Raw genomic sequence first — 17588 nt, forward strand, 5'->3', positions numbered from 1 at the left:
CTATCCGCTACAATGTCCGAGGATGAGGAGGAGATCGAAAGAGGTAACTTCAAACCACTTGCAGTTCAGCATCTAGCCCTGAAAAGCCAGAGAGGGATATCTCTAACGATTTCCTAGTCAATGACTAGAATAGAAATGGATTTTAGGCTAGATGTAAAAGTTTTAGTTGTTTTTTGAAAATTTAGGGTTTTTGTGTTTCTCAACTATGGATGAGGAAAAGCAATTAGGTCAAGGTCTCAAAGTTTAGGAGGCATAGAGAAGAGAAATATAGCAGTGCGTTGTGATGGATTAATAGTTTGGTCAATGTAGTGTAGGGTTTGAAAATATTAGAAGGTCATAATGACCATGTATTACCATGAATTGATTAATCTAGAAGAAGAAATACACAGACATGATTTTCCACATAAACAGAGCTTTGAATGTAGAGAATTATGCCTATATAATTGTAAGGAAAATCACATGAGGAAAGAAAAACATGTTAATAGAGATGGATTCATTCATAAGAAACTGATATTGAAAGAAAACAACATCATAAACTCATTGCTCATGTATTCGTGAAAAATCACTGCAACTGCTCCTTGATTAATTGTGCGGAAGCATAAGATACAAGTCCCCTCCTCTGAAGTCCAATCATTCTCTCTGAATGAGAAATGATACATATAGGATAAAACAGATAGTTTCCTCACCTTCAGGGGTCAAATATCTAAGTGTTGGAATAGTTTCCAAGAATCTCTCAACCAACAAGTGAGAGTGAGAAGGTCAAAAACAAACTCTTCTCTTAGACATTGATTTGAGTTTTGCTTCATTCATGAGGCCTAAATAATCATCAAAACAGCCTATCATCCTAATTTATTTCATAATTACATCATCAAGACTTGAAAATATTGAGATTACATTATCAAGCAAAGATTTTGTGAAGACATGCTGAAAAAGGTTGCTACAGGAAAAGGCGTTGTGCATTCAGGGAAAAACGCAGCGCATTGATGAAAAAGTGGAGTGCCATCTTGCAAGACGATTTTGGAGGACCTCTCGTGCTCCAAATTGAGAAATTGATAGTTTATTAGAATGTTTTGAGTGTATAGTTTTCATTTGACTACTCAAGCAAGTGATTTGGACACACCAACTAGGACGAAAATGGATTTTCCCAAGGTCACTTTGAAAACACAGTGCCTTCTTCAAAATAGTGGTGGAAAGTTATTTTTTGAGCTATTTTTGAGCATTTTATCCTAATCTATCTACTAAAAATCTTGCAAAAGTGGATATATGACATTTAGGGGTTATTATGTATCCAATCATATAGAGTTTTTCATGATTGGATGGTTGAGTAAAAAGCGTAGGACCAAGGCAGTGCGGTTACAACAGTGTGTGAAGATTTCTCGGTTTTCTGCAAAAATAGAGCTCAAAGATGGAGATATATCTCTTAACCATAAATGTTTTTGGAAAAATGAGATAGGTTTTTGTAGATAAGTATTATTTTAAGGAAAAAACATGTCTCATTTCTTGGAAATTCATTTTCTGTTTCACGTACTCCTTGCCACAAAATCATGCCTAAAACGAGAAATTAACTTGAAATTTTTTGACTTTCTGACATAGGTCTCCAAGAAAGTTGAATATATCCCAATATATGATACCTGTGTAAAACATGAAAGACGTTTTTTTTACTTGGTATACTATTGACAAAAGCCTCTTTCACTTTTGTCAAGTTCATCTCCATTTCCTGAGAAACACACTTTGAAGAAAAGCCATCCCTATGTGCTGAAAATGACTTCTTAATGAGTTTGTGAGGCACTGATATGTTTGATGTTAGATGGCTCAAATCTTGAGACATGTCCTCCATTATTTTACTTCTTATTTTCATTTTGTGTGGTCTCTTCATCCAAGGTGAAACCCTAGCTGACTAGAAACAATAATTCGGGTTTAGTTTTGGGAAAAGAGGGGATTTTGATAGCTGTGAAGAAATTAAGCGAAATGAAAGGGAGAGAGAAATGGAAAAATTCTAGGAAAATTTGGGTGGATAGTGAGGGAGGTTAGGGAACTAAGGAAAGTGGAAATTTAGAGTTTGGTTGAAGGGAAGGGTTTCAAACAAGAGAAACATAGTCCACTGGTTTAGAAAGTGTGCTCTATCTAGGGTTTAGATGGAAATGATGGAATTTGACAATGGGTTTGATGGAGGGTGTTTAGGAAGGTGTAATTAGGATAGAAAAAGGTGTATGAATAGTAGGACACTAGTTTTAACAACAATTCACCATGAAAATCATGAAATATGGAAGACTATTTTCAAAATCCTAAGAGAGGGAAATGAAGCATTGCTTTCATAGTTAAGAGAAGTAAGAGATTATTGAGCTTCATGATAAACCGACAACCTATATTTTCTGCAACGTAACCTGAGTATAATGGAAGAAATAACTGGAAAGAGGTTTGCAGCCTTGGAATGAAAATGTAGCAGTTGTGAGGATTTATGAATGAGATGACAAACTTTCATGACTTTGACCGTAATGACCTAATTGTGAGAATGAGCTTAATGAGGACCATGATGATATGAATGAGATGATTACGATTACCTTTCAATGATGGCACATGTAACTAATTGGTGGCAATGACCAGAACATGAAAACTTTGAAAGGAGCAACAATAGACCTAGACACACTAGGGAGTGACAAAATTTTTATTTTGAAAACCTAATGAAGTCATAAAAATTTGACTTTGATACCCTAACAAGAACCTTGTAATAGCATATTTGATCACTAGTGACTGGTTGGACTGACAGGCACTAACATGTCCAACCAAGGCTCCAAGACTAGTAACTAAACCCACCAAGGGCTCGAGGGTGTTTGTCCAACCAAGGCTCGAGGACTAGTAACTCAACCCAAGTTGTTGCAATGCTCTAAATTGTTTCTCCAACAAAGGCTCCAGGAATTAGTAACTCAAACCAAGCTAAAGGAAACATGAGAACCAACCACAAAACAAAGAAATGAATCCACAAAACCATGGTTATCCAAGAAATGGCAAGGCTAGGAAAATCCACTGTCAATTGGGGAAAACATTAATGCCAATGATATATCATGACCAATAAATCACATGCATATGCAATACATACAAAACCGAGTGAGGAAAAAATACATGCAACTCGATATCTGCAAGAAAAACTCATTGTAGCTTCCTATCCCGATGTCCTCTTGTGCATACTTTTTTCCAACATTGAGCTTGGAATAAGTGTCCCATCAACTAAGGTTATTATTTTCCTTTATTTACTTTTATTACATGGAATTTTCACCAAGGTTGTTACAGTGTCACATGGGAGCCCAATCATATGACAACTTCACTACTGTTGGTAACTGATGTAAGTGGTTGTTAACTTGCTAATGTATGATGGTCCTAGTAAAGAGGGAAAATGTGCAACAAAGGTGAAACCACACCAATACCTTGCTGTTTGAGACCCATAGAAAAGGGAACCATATTTTAGGGATAACCATTTTAGGTGAAAGGAAAGAGTTATAGCATTGTTGGAGGAAAAACCACACTTCATAGGCTCTTAAAGAGACTTTGCAATATGAAATAAGATCTTTGTATTTTAATAACAAAGAGAAGAGACTCAGACTCGAAAGAAAGGAAGAATTAGATAGAAATGTTGTGGCAACTCAAAGGAATTGCACAATATTAATGCTGCCATTCAACCGAGAGAAGGAATTGATATTTCGAGCAAAGAGTAGATCTATTCCTTTGTGTTCTTCATAAAAAAAGTAGAACAAGTTTTCACAAACCGACAATGATTGTTGAAGATAAACGACAACATTCAGAAAAATTGCTCTTCTATGCTATCGGAGAATAACTATAGTTTTCCCAATGACGTTCTCCAAGCCTCAAGATAAACGAATTGGAAACTTCATATGGTAGAAGTGTATAAGGCTATGTGATGAAGACTAGCTATTTCATTCTTTAATTTGTGTTTTTATCTAGATATTTTGTGTAAAATGGAGAAGATCAGTGTAAACAAGGTGGTCATGAACAATTTTGTGTATGGATAAGAGAGTGGGAAAATAATTTTTGGAGCTCGATCCTTTCCCGTGGTGGTGAATATTGCATGTGGGTGGAGTACATTGAAACAACATATATTTTCATAGTCATTAGTATCGAATACCATTGCCATTTTTTGAGAATCAGGCTTAGTGTAAACAACCTTCATGAATCACACTAAAGAGTAAGGGTTCGTGCCAAAGTGACATTTGTGCCCAAAGCCACTACTCACATCTTTCCTAAGGAGGTAACATTAAATTCTACATTTGGTTTCATGTAAAAATATGTGTTAATATGCTGTTGAGTTTGGAAATTTTGGAGTTGTCACATTCAATAAGCTAAGTGATATATATTTCGCTTTCGATTTGAAAATGGCATTTATTGAAGAATTTGGTGTAGCATGGTATTCCTTTCATAAATTGAAGCCACAGTAAAAGAACCTTCTAGAACTGATTGAGGGGCATTTTTAGTGAAAACCCTTTTAGGTTTTTTTTATAGATAATGGCTAGAATCAATTAATTGTTAGAGTTATTAAACACTCTAATGGTCTCTATTGTTCATAAAATAACCAAAATCAACAAATCCACTCTCCCTCACATTCAAACATGTATACTAAATGCATAACAGAAGATAGATTTTTTGCATCTTGAGTCACAATTCCAACAAGATGAGTTACAACAATGGGAGCTTCATTTTGAACTTATTTTTGTTCAGAACAAATACATCATTCCATAAACAACTGAAAACAAATCAAATTAGTAAATTTGATCATTCAGTTTTGAGTGGAAGAGAAGATTTGAATACATATGTAGAAATTCATCCACCACTTCCCAAACACATCATGAGACCATTGGAAGACTTTGTGAGAAACAAACACATAACATGTCTTGGATATGACAAGGAGGTGTATTTTAATAATTTAGATTATTCAAAACCCATCAAATTTTAAAGTCTTAGATCTCTTCAAGACAACTTATCCTCAGGTGCTCCTCTTCCTCCTCCATAATAGATTTTTAGATGCCAACATTATAATAGAGTTTTCCATGTAAAAGATCATTATTTTGACCTTCATCCATGTGAACACTATCATAAAACTACTTATCATTCAAACAAATGCTTCAGAAATAATACTCCTACAAGAATGAAGATTCACGTTTGATGGGTCTCTTCTTTCCTCTCTTCTTGGTAATGGGCTTCAACAACCAAGAATATATTTATCTCATACCAAGATTTATTCTTATTGAGAAGTCTTACAATTAAAATCTATCCATCTTCTCACCTTGTATATGACACGGGGGGTGATTGATGGTGATCTATAAGCTTGAAATATAAGTCAAGCGAGTGTAAGCCGCAACATGAACATGTTGTCTGACCCTAGAGCTAAAGTGAGCCATACGTAGATTCAAAGTTCTAGCTAGAGATAGAAAAGCCCCTAAGCATGGATTTGATTATTGTCCTTCCTTATACCATCGTAGGTTGAGACTCCCCTTTTAGGTTGAGGTTCTTCATTTTTCTGTAGATTGAGACCTCCTTTTTCCAGGTCTATGGTCTCCCTCTTAAAATACGTAGGGACATTTCCTCTAGAAAAAATGTTAAAATTGGCAACTAGGGCCAAGCTCCATGTGGGTCATCTTATTTATGGTAGCTGATATTTTTCTTCGATCCCTATCATCGAGAGGTGTAGGATTGATCTAAATATCATCCGATTCCAATAAGTATTCATGGAATTATGAATTTATTTGCATTATAAGACAATTCGTCAAGGTCGGTGAGCAACCAAATAAACCCCACATGTGCTCAACGTTTTAGTATAAATAGAGGTGGCCTTCAAGTCATTTCAACACACTTTGGATCTCTTCCTCTCTGTGCTTGTCTTTGGGTTTTAGTAGGAGGAGAGATCCTAAGGAATAACATTGCCCTCATCGAGAGGGAAAAAAGCTGGAACTGCTAGAAAAGCCGAAAAGGCCAGAACCGTTGGAAAAGCTTAAAAAGCCAGAACTGCCAGAAAAGACGAAAGTGCCAGAAAAGTCGAAACTGCCGGAAAAGCGAGAACAGCTGGAAAAGTTGGAACTACCAGAAAAGCTGGAACTGCCGAAAGATGAAACTGCCAGAAAAGCCAGAACTACTGGAAAAGCTGGAACCACCAGAAAAGATGGAGCTACTGGAAAAGCTGTAACTGTCGAAACTGTCGAGACTGCTGGAATTGTCAGGAACAACCAGAACTATCGGAACTACCGAGAACAGCCGGAGCTGCCAGAACTGCTGGGAACTGCCAAAACAGTGAGAACATATATCTCTGAAGGAGAGGAGCATGCAAGGGATAACTAACTAACATTCAAACAATTGTATGGTACTTAGCAGCAAATACACCAAGTGTGCAATGTTACATCTAGCATGCAAGGGACAACTAGCATGCAGCAACAACCATGCTAAGGACAACAAGCATGTTAGGGACAACAAGCAAGCAAGGGACAACAAGCAAGCAAGGTGCAACCAACACATAGGCCAAGATGGAAACATGGTGCAACAATGGCACATAATGTAGTACAGTGATGGGTATAGTCATGATTATTGAAGCATGATGAGATGCAGCACAGTGATGATGGGTGCAACATGGTGCAATACGGTGAGGTGCAGCATAATGATGAAATGCAAAAAAATGAGAGGTGAAGGAGTCATCTTTGAGAATTATTTGAAGGAGCATGTCTTCAACTGATCTCATGTATCATCTTCTTAGAGATGATCTATGCTCTTATCTAGATAATTCAAATTAATGACTTCTGTTGTAAACGTACTATCTCTCTCTCACTCTCTCTCTCTCTCTCTCTCTCTCTCTCTCTCTCTCTCTCTCTCTCTGTTGAACTATTGAAGAACATATAAGAAGAATTCATAACGGGTTTCCCCACATTGGGGTTTGTCCCTAGCTAGCACCACATCTTGTGTCCTCTTGTCTTGGCTTGTCTTCTATGATTTATGTTTATGTTATATCTGTAGTTTACTTTAATGTTGATGTGATTGCTAATACGGAAAATATATTGATCTAACCATGAAAATTGAAATAAATTGCTCTAAGCATAGAAGATACCTAAAATTAACATGGTATTAGAGCTAAGGTGAAGACAACGCCCAAGCAAGAGTGAAAGAGCAATAACCGAAGATAGTTGGGAAAGGACAAAAGGATCAATGGATTCCTCATCCCTCTTCAAATTCAGCAAGGGTGAAGTCGAAGTAGAGAATATTATCAAAATGGCGTAGCAGAAGTTTTTGATGGCCTACCTAAAGATCACTTCAATGGGAAGCCAAGATCTAAGGGTGGAAGGAAAGGCAGATGCCTTGGTTGTAATAAGTTCGGCCATTATGTGAAGGAGTGTCTGATGTAGGGACACATCACTTGATGATGATAACAATCACTCCAGGGAAATCTTCAATGATCAAAGGAGTGACAGGTCATCAAGGAAATGGCTGACTCTTCATAGAAAGCAAGGAACCACAGGTATGAAGAATCAAATGTTGTTTTTGATAAGATAAAGAAGCGTTATCTTGTATTGGCTCTCTCCTTTAGATTCTTTGGGAATTTGGCTTATTGATCATAATGCTTCAAGGCAGCTCATTAGATAGAAGGGTACTCTCTCAAATTTGGTAGAGACGGAAACAACTGTGGGATTATACTTGGAGTTGGTGTTAGCTATCCCGAAAAGGGTGTAGGGAATGCTACCCCTCAACCGAATGAGGGTAGCTCGATTCATTTACAGAATCTCCTTTATGTACTTGATCATAAGAAGAACCTAGTGTCCATCTTGGAAACGGAAGTCAAAGGTTTCATGGTGGAATTCATCAATGGAAAGGTACGTGTTAAAAAATATAATTTTCAAAGATGCTTTTTCTCATGGGTTCAGGGTTGGAAATTTGTATCAAGTTGCACGATGGTCCATTGGGGATCATGTCAATTGACATATCGCCTCTATAACACCAGAGGCCTACCTATGAGGCCCTACCTGATGTGAGTCAAATGGTGATAGGGATGTCTAAATTCAAGTAGAGCATGAAGGTACATGTCTGTACCAAAGGAAAATCCTATAAGGGGACCATTCCCCTCATGCAGCAGCTCCACAGGTTTGGAACAACCCGAGGAGTTTGAGATTCATGATCGGGAATCTCATGTATACAGGTGGAAGAAGGCCCTCTATGGCTTGAAGAAAAACACCCCACGTGTAGTATGAGAGGATTGATAGTTGTCTGATGAGGCTGAGATTCACTGGGAGTGAAACTGATCCAAATCATTACCTGAAGGTTGTGGATGATAGACCTCTCATACCGACACCTTATGATGACGACCTATTTCTGACAAGTGCAGACCCTCTCATTTGCATAAGTAAGAGGGAGTTGGATTCCGGATATGGAATGATAAACTGGAAGCTTGTGACTACCTTGAGGATCTTAACTTTCAGAAGTTATAGGGTAGTGATGTCGGACCAGATTTGGGAAATGCCTCTGGGTTTCATAAACTCATTCATGTTGATGTTCTTGGTGAACTTCCTTCTAGACATATGTTTTGTAGTTAGCATGGTGAGCTCATATTTGGTTGAGCCTCGTTGGATTGGTGATAGGAATCTTGTGAGATATCTTCGGGGCAAAATCTCTCATGGATTGAGATACACTGTTGGAAATATGAAACTGCATGATTATTAGAATGTTGGAAGGCAATGTGGAGGATCACTAGAGCACTTCTCAGTGCTGGTTCTCTTTGGATTCTGCTTCGATATCATGGATGAGAAGGAAGCAGAAGTCGGTTGCTATAAGCACTTCTGAGACTGAATACATAGCTACGAGTATGATCTCATGCGAAGCTGCATGGTTGCATAAGCTCTTAAGTGAGTTGTTTGTACACATGATGAATAGCATTGTGATTCTCTGTGACAACCAGAGGGTGGATTTGATTATTGAGGAATCTCATATTCAATGATTCCTCCAGCAAATAGACATCATATACTGCCTTATCTGCGATATGGTAAATCGATGAGTGAGGAGGCTCCATCACATTGAGACTAATGTACAGGTTGCAGACATTTTGTCAAAGCCCCAGGGAAAGGTCAAATCTGTGACTTTCCTGAACAAATTGGAGTCATTGAGAGACCTTCTTATAAGGGTCCTGCATGTTGCATGCATTGAGCTCTGGGAGATCTGGGGGGCTTGGGGTATTTACTCGAGCAATATACGACCATGGGGAGACTCACCCTCCCTTGGTGGTGTGCTATGAAAAGGATAATTAGTTATTCTGTGGGCCAAGATGATTAGTTATCCTGTGGAAACTGTGGAACAAGATGATTAGTTGTCCTATGGGCTGGGATGATTAGTTCTTCCATGGCAACTATGGAACAAGACGATTACTTCTCCTCTGGGCCAAAATGATTTGTTCTCTATGGTGACTATGGAAGAGGATGATTAGTTCTCCTATGGGCCAGGATGATTTGTTCTCCGTGGTGACTGTGGAACAAGATGATTAGTTCTCCTATGGGCGAGGAAGATTAGTTCTCCATGGCATCCACTAACAGGATGATTCATTCTCCTATGGACAAGATGATTAGTTCTCCTATTGAGGAAACCTACCCATGCAGTCTGGGACTGCTGGGAAGTATCTCTCATCTGATCAATGAGCAGGGAAATGAGGATAGGGACCATAGTAGTACTATCGATGGATGCATCACTGTATATACCATACTACCCATGCTAGGATGACCTCCATTGATCTGGGATCAATGAAACTGATCTGGGATCAATGAAACTGATCTGGGATTAGTATGAGTGGTTTGAGATACTCTCTTTTGATATTGATCTGGGATCAATAAAACTAACTTTGTGTTAGTAAGAGTAATGTGACACACTCTCTTCACATGAAACTAACTTCGGGTTAGTATAGAATGGTATGAGACATTCTCGATCAATTCTTCTTCTTCATGGTTCAGCAGAGCAGAGCTCAGCAGATCAAAGCAAAGTAGAGCTCAGCAGATGAGAGCAGAGAAGAGCAGTGCATGGCACTGATGGAAGAGATAGTACAGTCGGACTATGGATCAATGGATGGAGTTCTCCCTAGTTGAGAGGGAGTGTTAAAATTAGAAACTAGGGCCAAAATCCATGCGGGTCATCTTATTTATGGCAGCTGATATCTTTCATGGATCCCTCTCATCGAGAGGTGTAGGATTGATCCAAAAATCATTTGATTCCAATAAGTATTCATGAAGTTATGAATTTATTTGTGTTATAAGAGAATTTGTCTAGGTCGGCCAGCAACCAAATAAACCCCATATGTGCTCAATGTTTTAGTATAAATTGACGTGGCCTTCAAGCCATTTCAAGACACTTGGGATCTCTTCCTCTCTCTACTTGTCTTTTGGTTTTAGTAGGAGGAGAGATCAATTAATTGTTAGAGTTATTAAACACTCTAATGGTCTCTATTGTTCATAAAATAACAAAAATCAACAAATCCACTCTCCCTCACATTCAAACATGTATACTAAATGCATAACAGAAGATAGATTTTTTGCATCTTGAGTCACAATTCCAACAAGATGAGTTACAACAATGGGAGCTTCATTTTGAACTTATTTTTGTTCAGAACAAATACATCATTCCATAAACAACTGAAAACAAATCAAATTAGTAAATTTGATCATTCAGTTTTGAGTGCAAGAGAAGATTTGAATACATATGTAGAAATCCATCCACCACTTCCCAAACACATCATGAGACCATTGGAAGATTTTGTGAGAAACAAACACATAACATGTCTTGGATATGACAAGGAGGTGTATTTTAATAATTTAGATTATTCATAACCCATCAAATTTTGAAGTGTTAGATTTATTCAAGACAACTTACCCTCAGGTGCTCCTCTTCCTCCTCCATAATAGATTTTCAGATGCCAACATTATAATAGAGTTGTCCATGTAAAAGATCATTATTTTGACCTTCATCCATGTGAACACTATCATAAAACTAATTATCATTCAAACAAATGCTTCAGAAATAATACTCCTACAACAATGAAGATTCATCTTTGATGGATCTCTTCTTTCCTCTCTTCTTGGTAATGGGCTTCAACAACCAAGAATATATTTATCTCATACCAAGATTTATTCTTATTGAGAAGTCTTAAAATTAAGATCCATCCATCTTCTCACCTTGTATATGACACGGGGGGTGATTGATGGTGATCTATAAGCTTGAAATACAAGTCAAGCGAGTGTAAGCCGCAACATGAACATGTTGTCTGACCCTAGAGCTAAAGTGAGCCATACGTAGATTCAAAGTTCTAGCTAGACATAGAAAAGCCCCTAAGCATGGATTTGATTATTGTCCTTCCTTAAACCATCGTAGGTTGAGACCCCACTTTTAGGTTGAGGTTCTTCATTTTTCTGTGGATTGAGACCTCCTTTTTCCAGGTCTATGGTCTCCCTCTTAAAATACGTAGGGACATTTCCTCTAGAAAAAATGTTAAAATTGGCAACTAGGGCCAAACTCCATGTGGGTCATCTTATTTATGGTAGCTGATATTTTTCTTCCATCCCTATCATCGAGAGGTGTAGGATTGATCTAAATATCATTCGATTCCAATAAGTATTCATGGAATTATGAATTTATTTTCATTATAAGACAATTCGTCAAGGTCGGCCAGCAATAAAATAAACCCCACATGTGCTCAACGTTTTAGTATAAATAGAGGTGGCCTTCAAGTCATTTCAACACACTTTGGATCTCTTCCTCTCTGTGCTTGTCTTTGGGTTTTAGTAGGAGGAGAGATCCTAAGGAATAACATTGCCCTTATCGAGAGGGAAAAAAGCTGGAACTGCTAGAAAAGCCGAAAAAGCTAGAACCATTGGAAAAGCTTAAAAAGCTAGAACTGCCAGAAAAGACGAAAGTGCCAGAAAAGTTGAAACTGCCGGAAAAGCCAGAACAGCTGGAAAAGTTGGAACTACCAGAAAAGCTAGAACTGCCGAAAAAGCTGAAACTGCCAGAAAAGCCAGAACTATTGGAAAAGCTGGAACCACCAGAAAAGATGGAGCTACTGGAAAAGCTGGAACTGTTGGAACTGTCGGGACTGTTGGAATTGTCAGGAACAACAAGAACTGTCGGAACTATCTTGAACAGCCAGAACTGCCAGAACTGTTGGGAACTGCCAAAACAGCCAGAACATATATCTCCGAAGGAGAGGAGCATGCAAGGGATAACTAACTAACATTCAGACAATTGTATGGTACTTAGCAGCAAATACACCAAGTGTGCAATGTTACAGCTAGCATGCAAGGGACAACTAGCATGCAGCAACAACCATGCTAAGGACAACAAGCATGTTAGGGACAACAAGCAAGTAAGGGACAACAAGCAAGCAAGGTGCAACCAACACATAGGCCAAGATGGAAACATGGTGCAACAATGGCACATAATGTAGTACAGTGATGGGTATAGTCATGATTATTGAAGCATGATGAGATGTAGCATAGTGATGATGGGTGCAACATGGTGCAATATGGTGAGGTGCAGCATGATGATGAAATGCAAGAAAATGACAGGTGAAGGAGTCATCTTTGAGAATTATTTGAAGGAGCATGTCTTCAACTGATCTCATGTATCATCTTCTTAGAGATGATCTATGCTCTTATCTAGATAATTCAAATTGTTGACTTCTGTTGTAAACGTACTATCTCTCTCTCTCTCTCTCTCTCTCTCTCTCTCTCTCTCTCTCTCTCTCTCTCTCTCTCTCTGTTGAACTATTGAGGAACGTATAAGAAGAATTCATCAAGGGTTTCCCCACATTGGGGTTTGTCCCTGGCTAGCGCCACATCTTGTGTCCTCTTGTCTTGGCTTGTCTTCTACGATTTATGTTTATGTTATATATGTAGTTTACTTTAATGTTGATGTGATTGCTAATACGGAAAAGATATTGATCTAACCATGAAGATTGAAATAAATTGCTCTAAGCATAGAAGATACCTAAAATTAACATGGTATTAGAGCTAAGGTGAAGACAATGCCCAAGCAAGAGTGAAAGAGCAATAACCGAAGATAGTTGGGAAAGGACAAAAGGATCAATGGATTCCTCGTCCCTCTTCAAATTCAGCAAGGGTGAAGTCGAAGTAGAGAATATTATCAAAATGGCGCAGTAGAAGTTTTTGATGGCCTACCTAAAGATCACTTCAATGGGAAGCCCAGATCTAAGGGTGGAAGGAAAGGCAGATGCCTTGGTTGTAATAAGTTCGGCCATTATGTGAAGGAGTGTCTGATGTAGGGACACATCACTTGATGATGATAACAATCACTCCAGGGAAATCTTCAATGATCAAAGGAATGACAGGTCATTAAGGAAATGGCTGACTCTTCATAGAAAGCAAGGAACCACAGGTATGAAGAATCAAATGTTGTTTTTGATAAGATAAAGAAGCGTTATCTTGTATTGGCCCTCTCCTTTAGATTCTTTGGGAATCTGACTTACTGATCATAGTGCTTCAAGGCACCTCATTGGATAGAAGGGTACTCTCTCAAATTTGGTAGAGACGGAAACAACTGTGGGATTATACTTGGAGTTGGTGTCAGCTATCCCGAAAAGGGTGTAGGGAATGCTACCCCTCAATCGAATGAGGGTAACTTGATTCATTTACAGAATCTCCTTTATGTACTTGATCGTAAGAAGAACCTGGTGTCCATATTGGAAATGGAAGTCAAAGGTTTCATGGTGGAATTCATCAATGGAAAGGTACATGTTAAAAAATATAATTTTCAAAGATGCTTTTTCTCATGGGTTCAAGGTTGGCAATTTGTATCAAGTTGCACGATGGTCCATTAGGGATCATGTCAATTGACATATCGCCTCTATAACAATAGAGGCCTACCTATGGGGCCCTACCTGATGTGAGTCAAATGGTGATAGGGATGTCTAAATTCAAGTAGAGCATGAAGGTACATGTCTGTACCGAAGGAAAATCCTATAAGGGGACCATTCCCCTCATGCAGCAGCTCCAGAGGTTTGGAACAACCCAAGGAGTTTGAGATTCATGATCGGGAATCTCATGTATACAGGTGGAAGAAGGCCCTCCGTGGCTTGAAGAAAAACACCCCACGCGTAGTATGAGAGGATTGATAGTTGTCTGATGAAGCTGAGATTCACTGGGAGTGAAACTGATCCAAATCATTTCCTGAAGGTTGTGGATGATAGACCTCTCATACCGACACCTTATGAGGACGACCTATTTCTGACAAGTGCAGACCCTCTCATTTGCAGAAGTAAGATGGAGTTGGATTCCGGATATGGAATGATAAACTGGAAGCTTGTGACTACCTTGAGGATCTTAACTTTCAGAAGTTATATGGTAGTGATGTCGGACCAGATTTGGGAAATTCCTCTGGGTTTCATAAACTCATTCATATTGATGTTCTTGGTGAACTTCCGTCCAGACATATGTTTTGTAGTTAGCATGGTGAGCTCATATTTGGTTGAGCCTCGCTCGATTGGTGCTAGGAATATTGTGAGATATCTTCGGGGCAAAATCTCTCATGGATTGAGATACACTGTTGGAAATATGAAACTGCATGATTATTAGAATGTTGGAAGGCAATGTGGAGGATCATTAGAGCACTTCTCAGTGCTGGTTCTCTTTGGATTCTGCTTCGATATCATGGATGAGAAGGAAGCAGAAGTTAGTTGCTATAAGCACTGCCGAGACTGAATACATAGCTACGAGTATGATCTCATGCGAAGCTGCATGGTTGCATAAGCTCTTAAGTGAGTTGTTTGTACACATGATGAATAGCATTGTGATTCTCTGTGACAATGAGAGGGTGGATTTCATTATTCAGGAATCTCATATTCGATGATTCCTCCAGCAAATAGACATCATATACTGCCTTATCTGCGATATGGTAAATCGATGAGTGAGGAGGCTCCATCACATTGAGACTAATGTACAAGTCGTAGACATTTTGTCAAAGCCCCAGGGAAAGGTCAAATCTGTGACTTTCCTGAAGAACTTGGAGTCATTGAGAGACCTTCTTATAAGGGTCCTACATGTCGCATGCATTGAGCTCTCGGAGATCTGGGGGGCTTGGGATATTTACTCGAGCAACATACGACCATAGGGAGACTCACCCTCCCTTGGTGGTGTGCTATGAACAGGATAATTAGTTATTCTGTGGGCCAAGATGATTAGTTATCCTGTGGAAACTGTGGAACAAGATGATTACTTCTCCTCTGGGCCAAAATGATTTGTTCTCTATGGTGACTATGGAAGAGGATGATTAGTTCTCCTATGGGCCAGGATGATTTGTTCTCCGTGGTGACTGTGGAACAAGATGATTAGTTCTCCTGTGGGCGAGGATGATTAGTTCTCCATGGCACTAACAGGATGATTCATTCTCCTATGGACAAGATGATTAGTTCTCCTATCAAGGCAACCTACCCCTGCAGTCTGGGACTCATGGGAAGTATCTCTCATCTGATCAATGAGCAGGGAAATGAGGATAGGGACCATAGTAGTACTATCGATGGATGCATCACTGTATATACCATACTACCCATGCTAGGATGACCTCCATTGATCTGGGATCAATGAAAATGATCTGGGAATAGTATGAGTGGTTTGAGACACTCTCTTTTGATATTGATCTGGGATCAATAAAACTGACTTTGTGTTAGTAAGAGTAATGTGACACACTCTCTTCACATGAAACTAACTTCGGGTTAGTATAGAATGGTATGAGACATTCTCGATCAATTCTTCTTCTTCATGGTTCAGCAGAGCAGAGCTCAACAGATCAAAGCAAAGTAGAACTCAGCAGATGAGAGTAGAGAAGAGCAGTGCAGGGCACTGATGGAAGAGATAGTACAGTCGGACTATGGATCAACGGATGGAGTTCTCCCTAGTTGAGAGGGAGTGTTAAAATTAGAAACTAGGGCCAAAATCCATGTGGGTCATCTTATTTATGGTAGCTGATATCTTTCATGGATCCCTCTCATCGAGACGTCTAGGATTGATCCAAAAATCATCTGATTCCAATAAGTATTCATGAAGTTATGAATTTATTTGCATTATAAGAGAATTCGTCCAGGTCGGCCAGCAACCAAATAAACCCCATATGTGCTCAATGTTTTAGTATAAACTGACGTGGCCTTCAAGCCATTTCAAGACACTTGGGATCTCTTCCTCTCTCTACTTGTCTTTGGGTTTTAGTAGGAGAAGAGATCCTAAGGAATAACGTTGCCCTCATCTAGAGGGCAGAAAGTTGGAATTGTCAGAAAAGCTCGAACTGCCGGAAAAGCTGGAAAAGCCAGAACTACAGGAAAAGTTGGAAAAACCAGAACTGTCGGAAAAGTCAGAATTGCTAGAAAAGTTGGAACATTCGAAAAAGTTGGAACTGCCACGAAAGCCAGAACTGTCGGAAAAGTCAGAACTGCTAGAAAAGCTGGAACATTCGAAAAAGTTGGAACTGCCACGAAAGCCAGAAATACCGGAAAAGACGGAACTACCGAAACTGCCGAGAAAGCTGGAACTACAGGAAAAGATGGAATTGGCGGAAAAGCTGGAAGTATTGCAACTACCGAGACTGCGAGAACTATCAGAATTGCTGGGAACAACTGAAATTGCCAGAACTACTGGGAACAGCTGGAACTGCTAAAACTATTGGGAACTTCCAAAATAGGAAGAGCATTTATCTCCAAAGGAGAGCAACATGCAAAGGACAAGTAACTAACATTGAGACAATTGTATGGTACTTAGAAGCAAATACACCAAGCATGCAATGTTACAGCTAGCATGAAAGGGACAACTAGCATCCAACAACAAGCAAGCAAGGTGCAACCAGCACATAGGTCAGGATGGAAACATGGTGCATCAATGACACATAATGCAGTACAGTGATGGGTACAGTCATGATTAATGAAGCGTGAGGAGATGCAACATAGTGATGATGGGTGCAGCATGGTGCAGTGTAGTGAGGTGCAACATGATGACGAAATGCACCGCAATGATAGGTGAAGGAGTCACCTTGGAGAATTAGTTGAAGGATCATGTCTTCAACTAATCTCATGTATCATCTTCTTAGAGATGATCTATGCTCTTATCTAGTTAAGTCAAAGTGTTGATTTCTGTTGTAAATATACTCTCTCTCTCTCTCTCTCTCTCTCTCTCTCTCTCTCTCTCTCTATTGAACTATTAAAGAACATATAAGAAGAATTCATCAAGGGTTTCCCCACATTGGGGTTTGTCCCTCGCTTGCACCATATCTTGTGTCCTCTTGTCTTGGCTTGTCTTTTGTGATTTATGTTTATGTTCTATCTGTAGTTTACTTTAATGCTGATGTGATTGCTAATCTACAAAAGATATTGAGCTAACTGTGAAAATTGAAATAAATTGCTCGAAGCATAGAACATACATAAAATTAACAAAAAGGCTAACAACCCCTTTCCAAATTTGGAAGTATTCTTGGAACTACACTAAGTGTTCTAGGTTGAGACCTCAATGTCTCCCTTCTCAAGACAATACATACCACTTTCTCTAGTAGAAGACTTAAACTTCTAGAAAGATTTG

General features: G+C 39.0%; 1 protein-coding gene across 1 annotated transcript in view; it reads left to right on the forward strand.

Moving 5' to 3' along the window:
* The window catches only part of LOC149232850 (uncharacterized), a 116390-nt gene extending 99750 nt beyond the window's left edge, over positions 1–16640 (forward strand). Inside the window, exons 4-5 of the mRNA XM_089382015.1 lie at positions 6126–6294; positions 16281–16640. Of these exons, the coding sequence (XP_089238141.1) occupies positions 6126–6294; positions 16281–16640 (529 nt within the window). The remainder of the gene's footprint in view (positions 1–6125; positions 6295–16280) is intronic.
* Positions 16641–17588: the final 948 nt, after the last annotated feature.

Source organism: Pinus tabuliformis, chromosome J, assembly GCF_031772625.1.
Source record: "Pinus tabuliformis cultivar Carrire ecotype Pingquan chromosome J, CPIR1, whole genome shotgun sequence".
Classification (NCBI taxonomy): Eukaryota; Viridiplantae; Streptophyta; class Pinopsida; order Pinales; family Pinaceae; genus Pinus; species Pinus tabuliformis.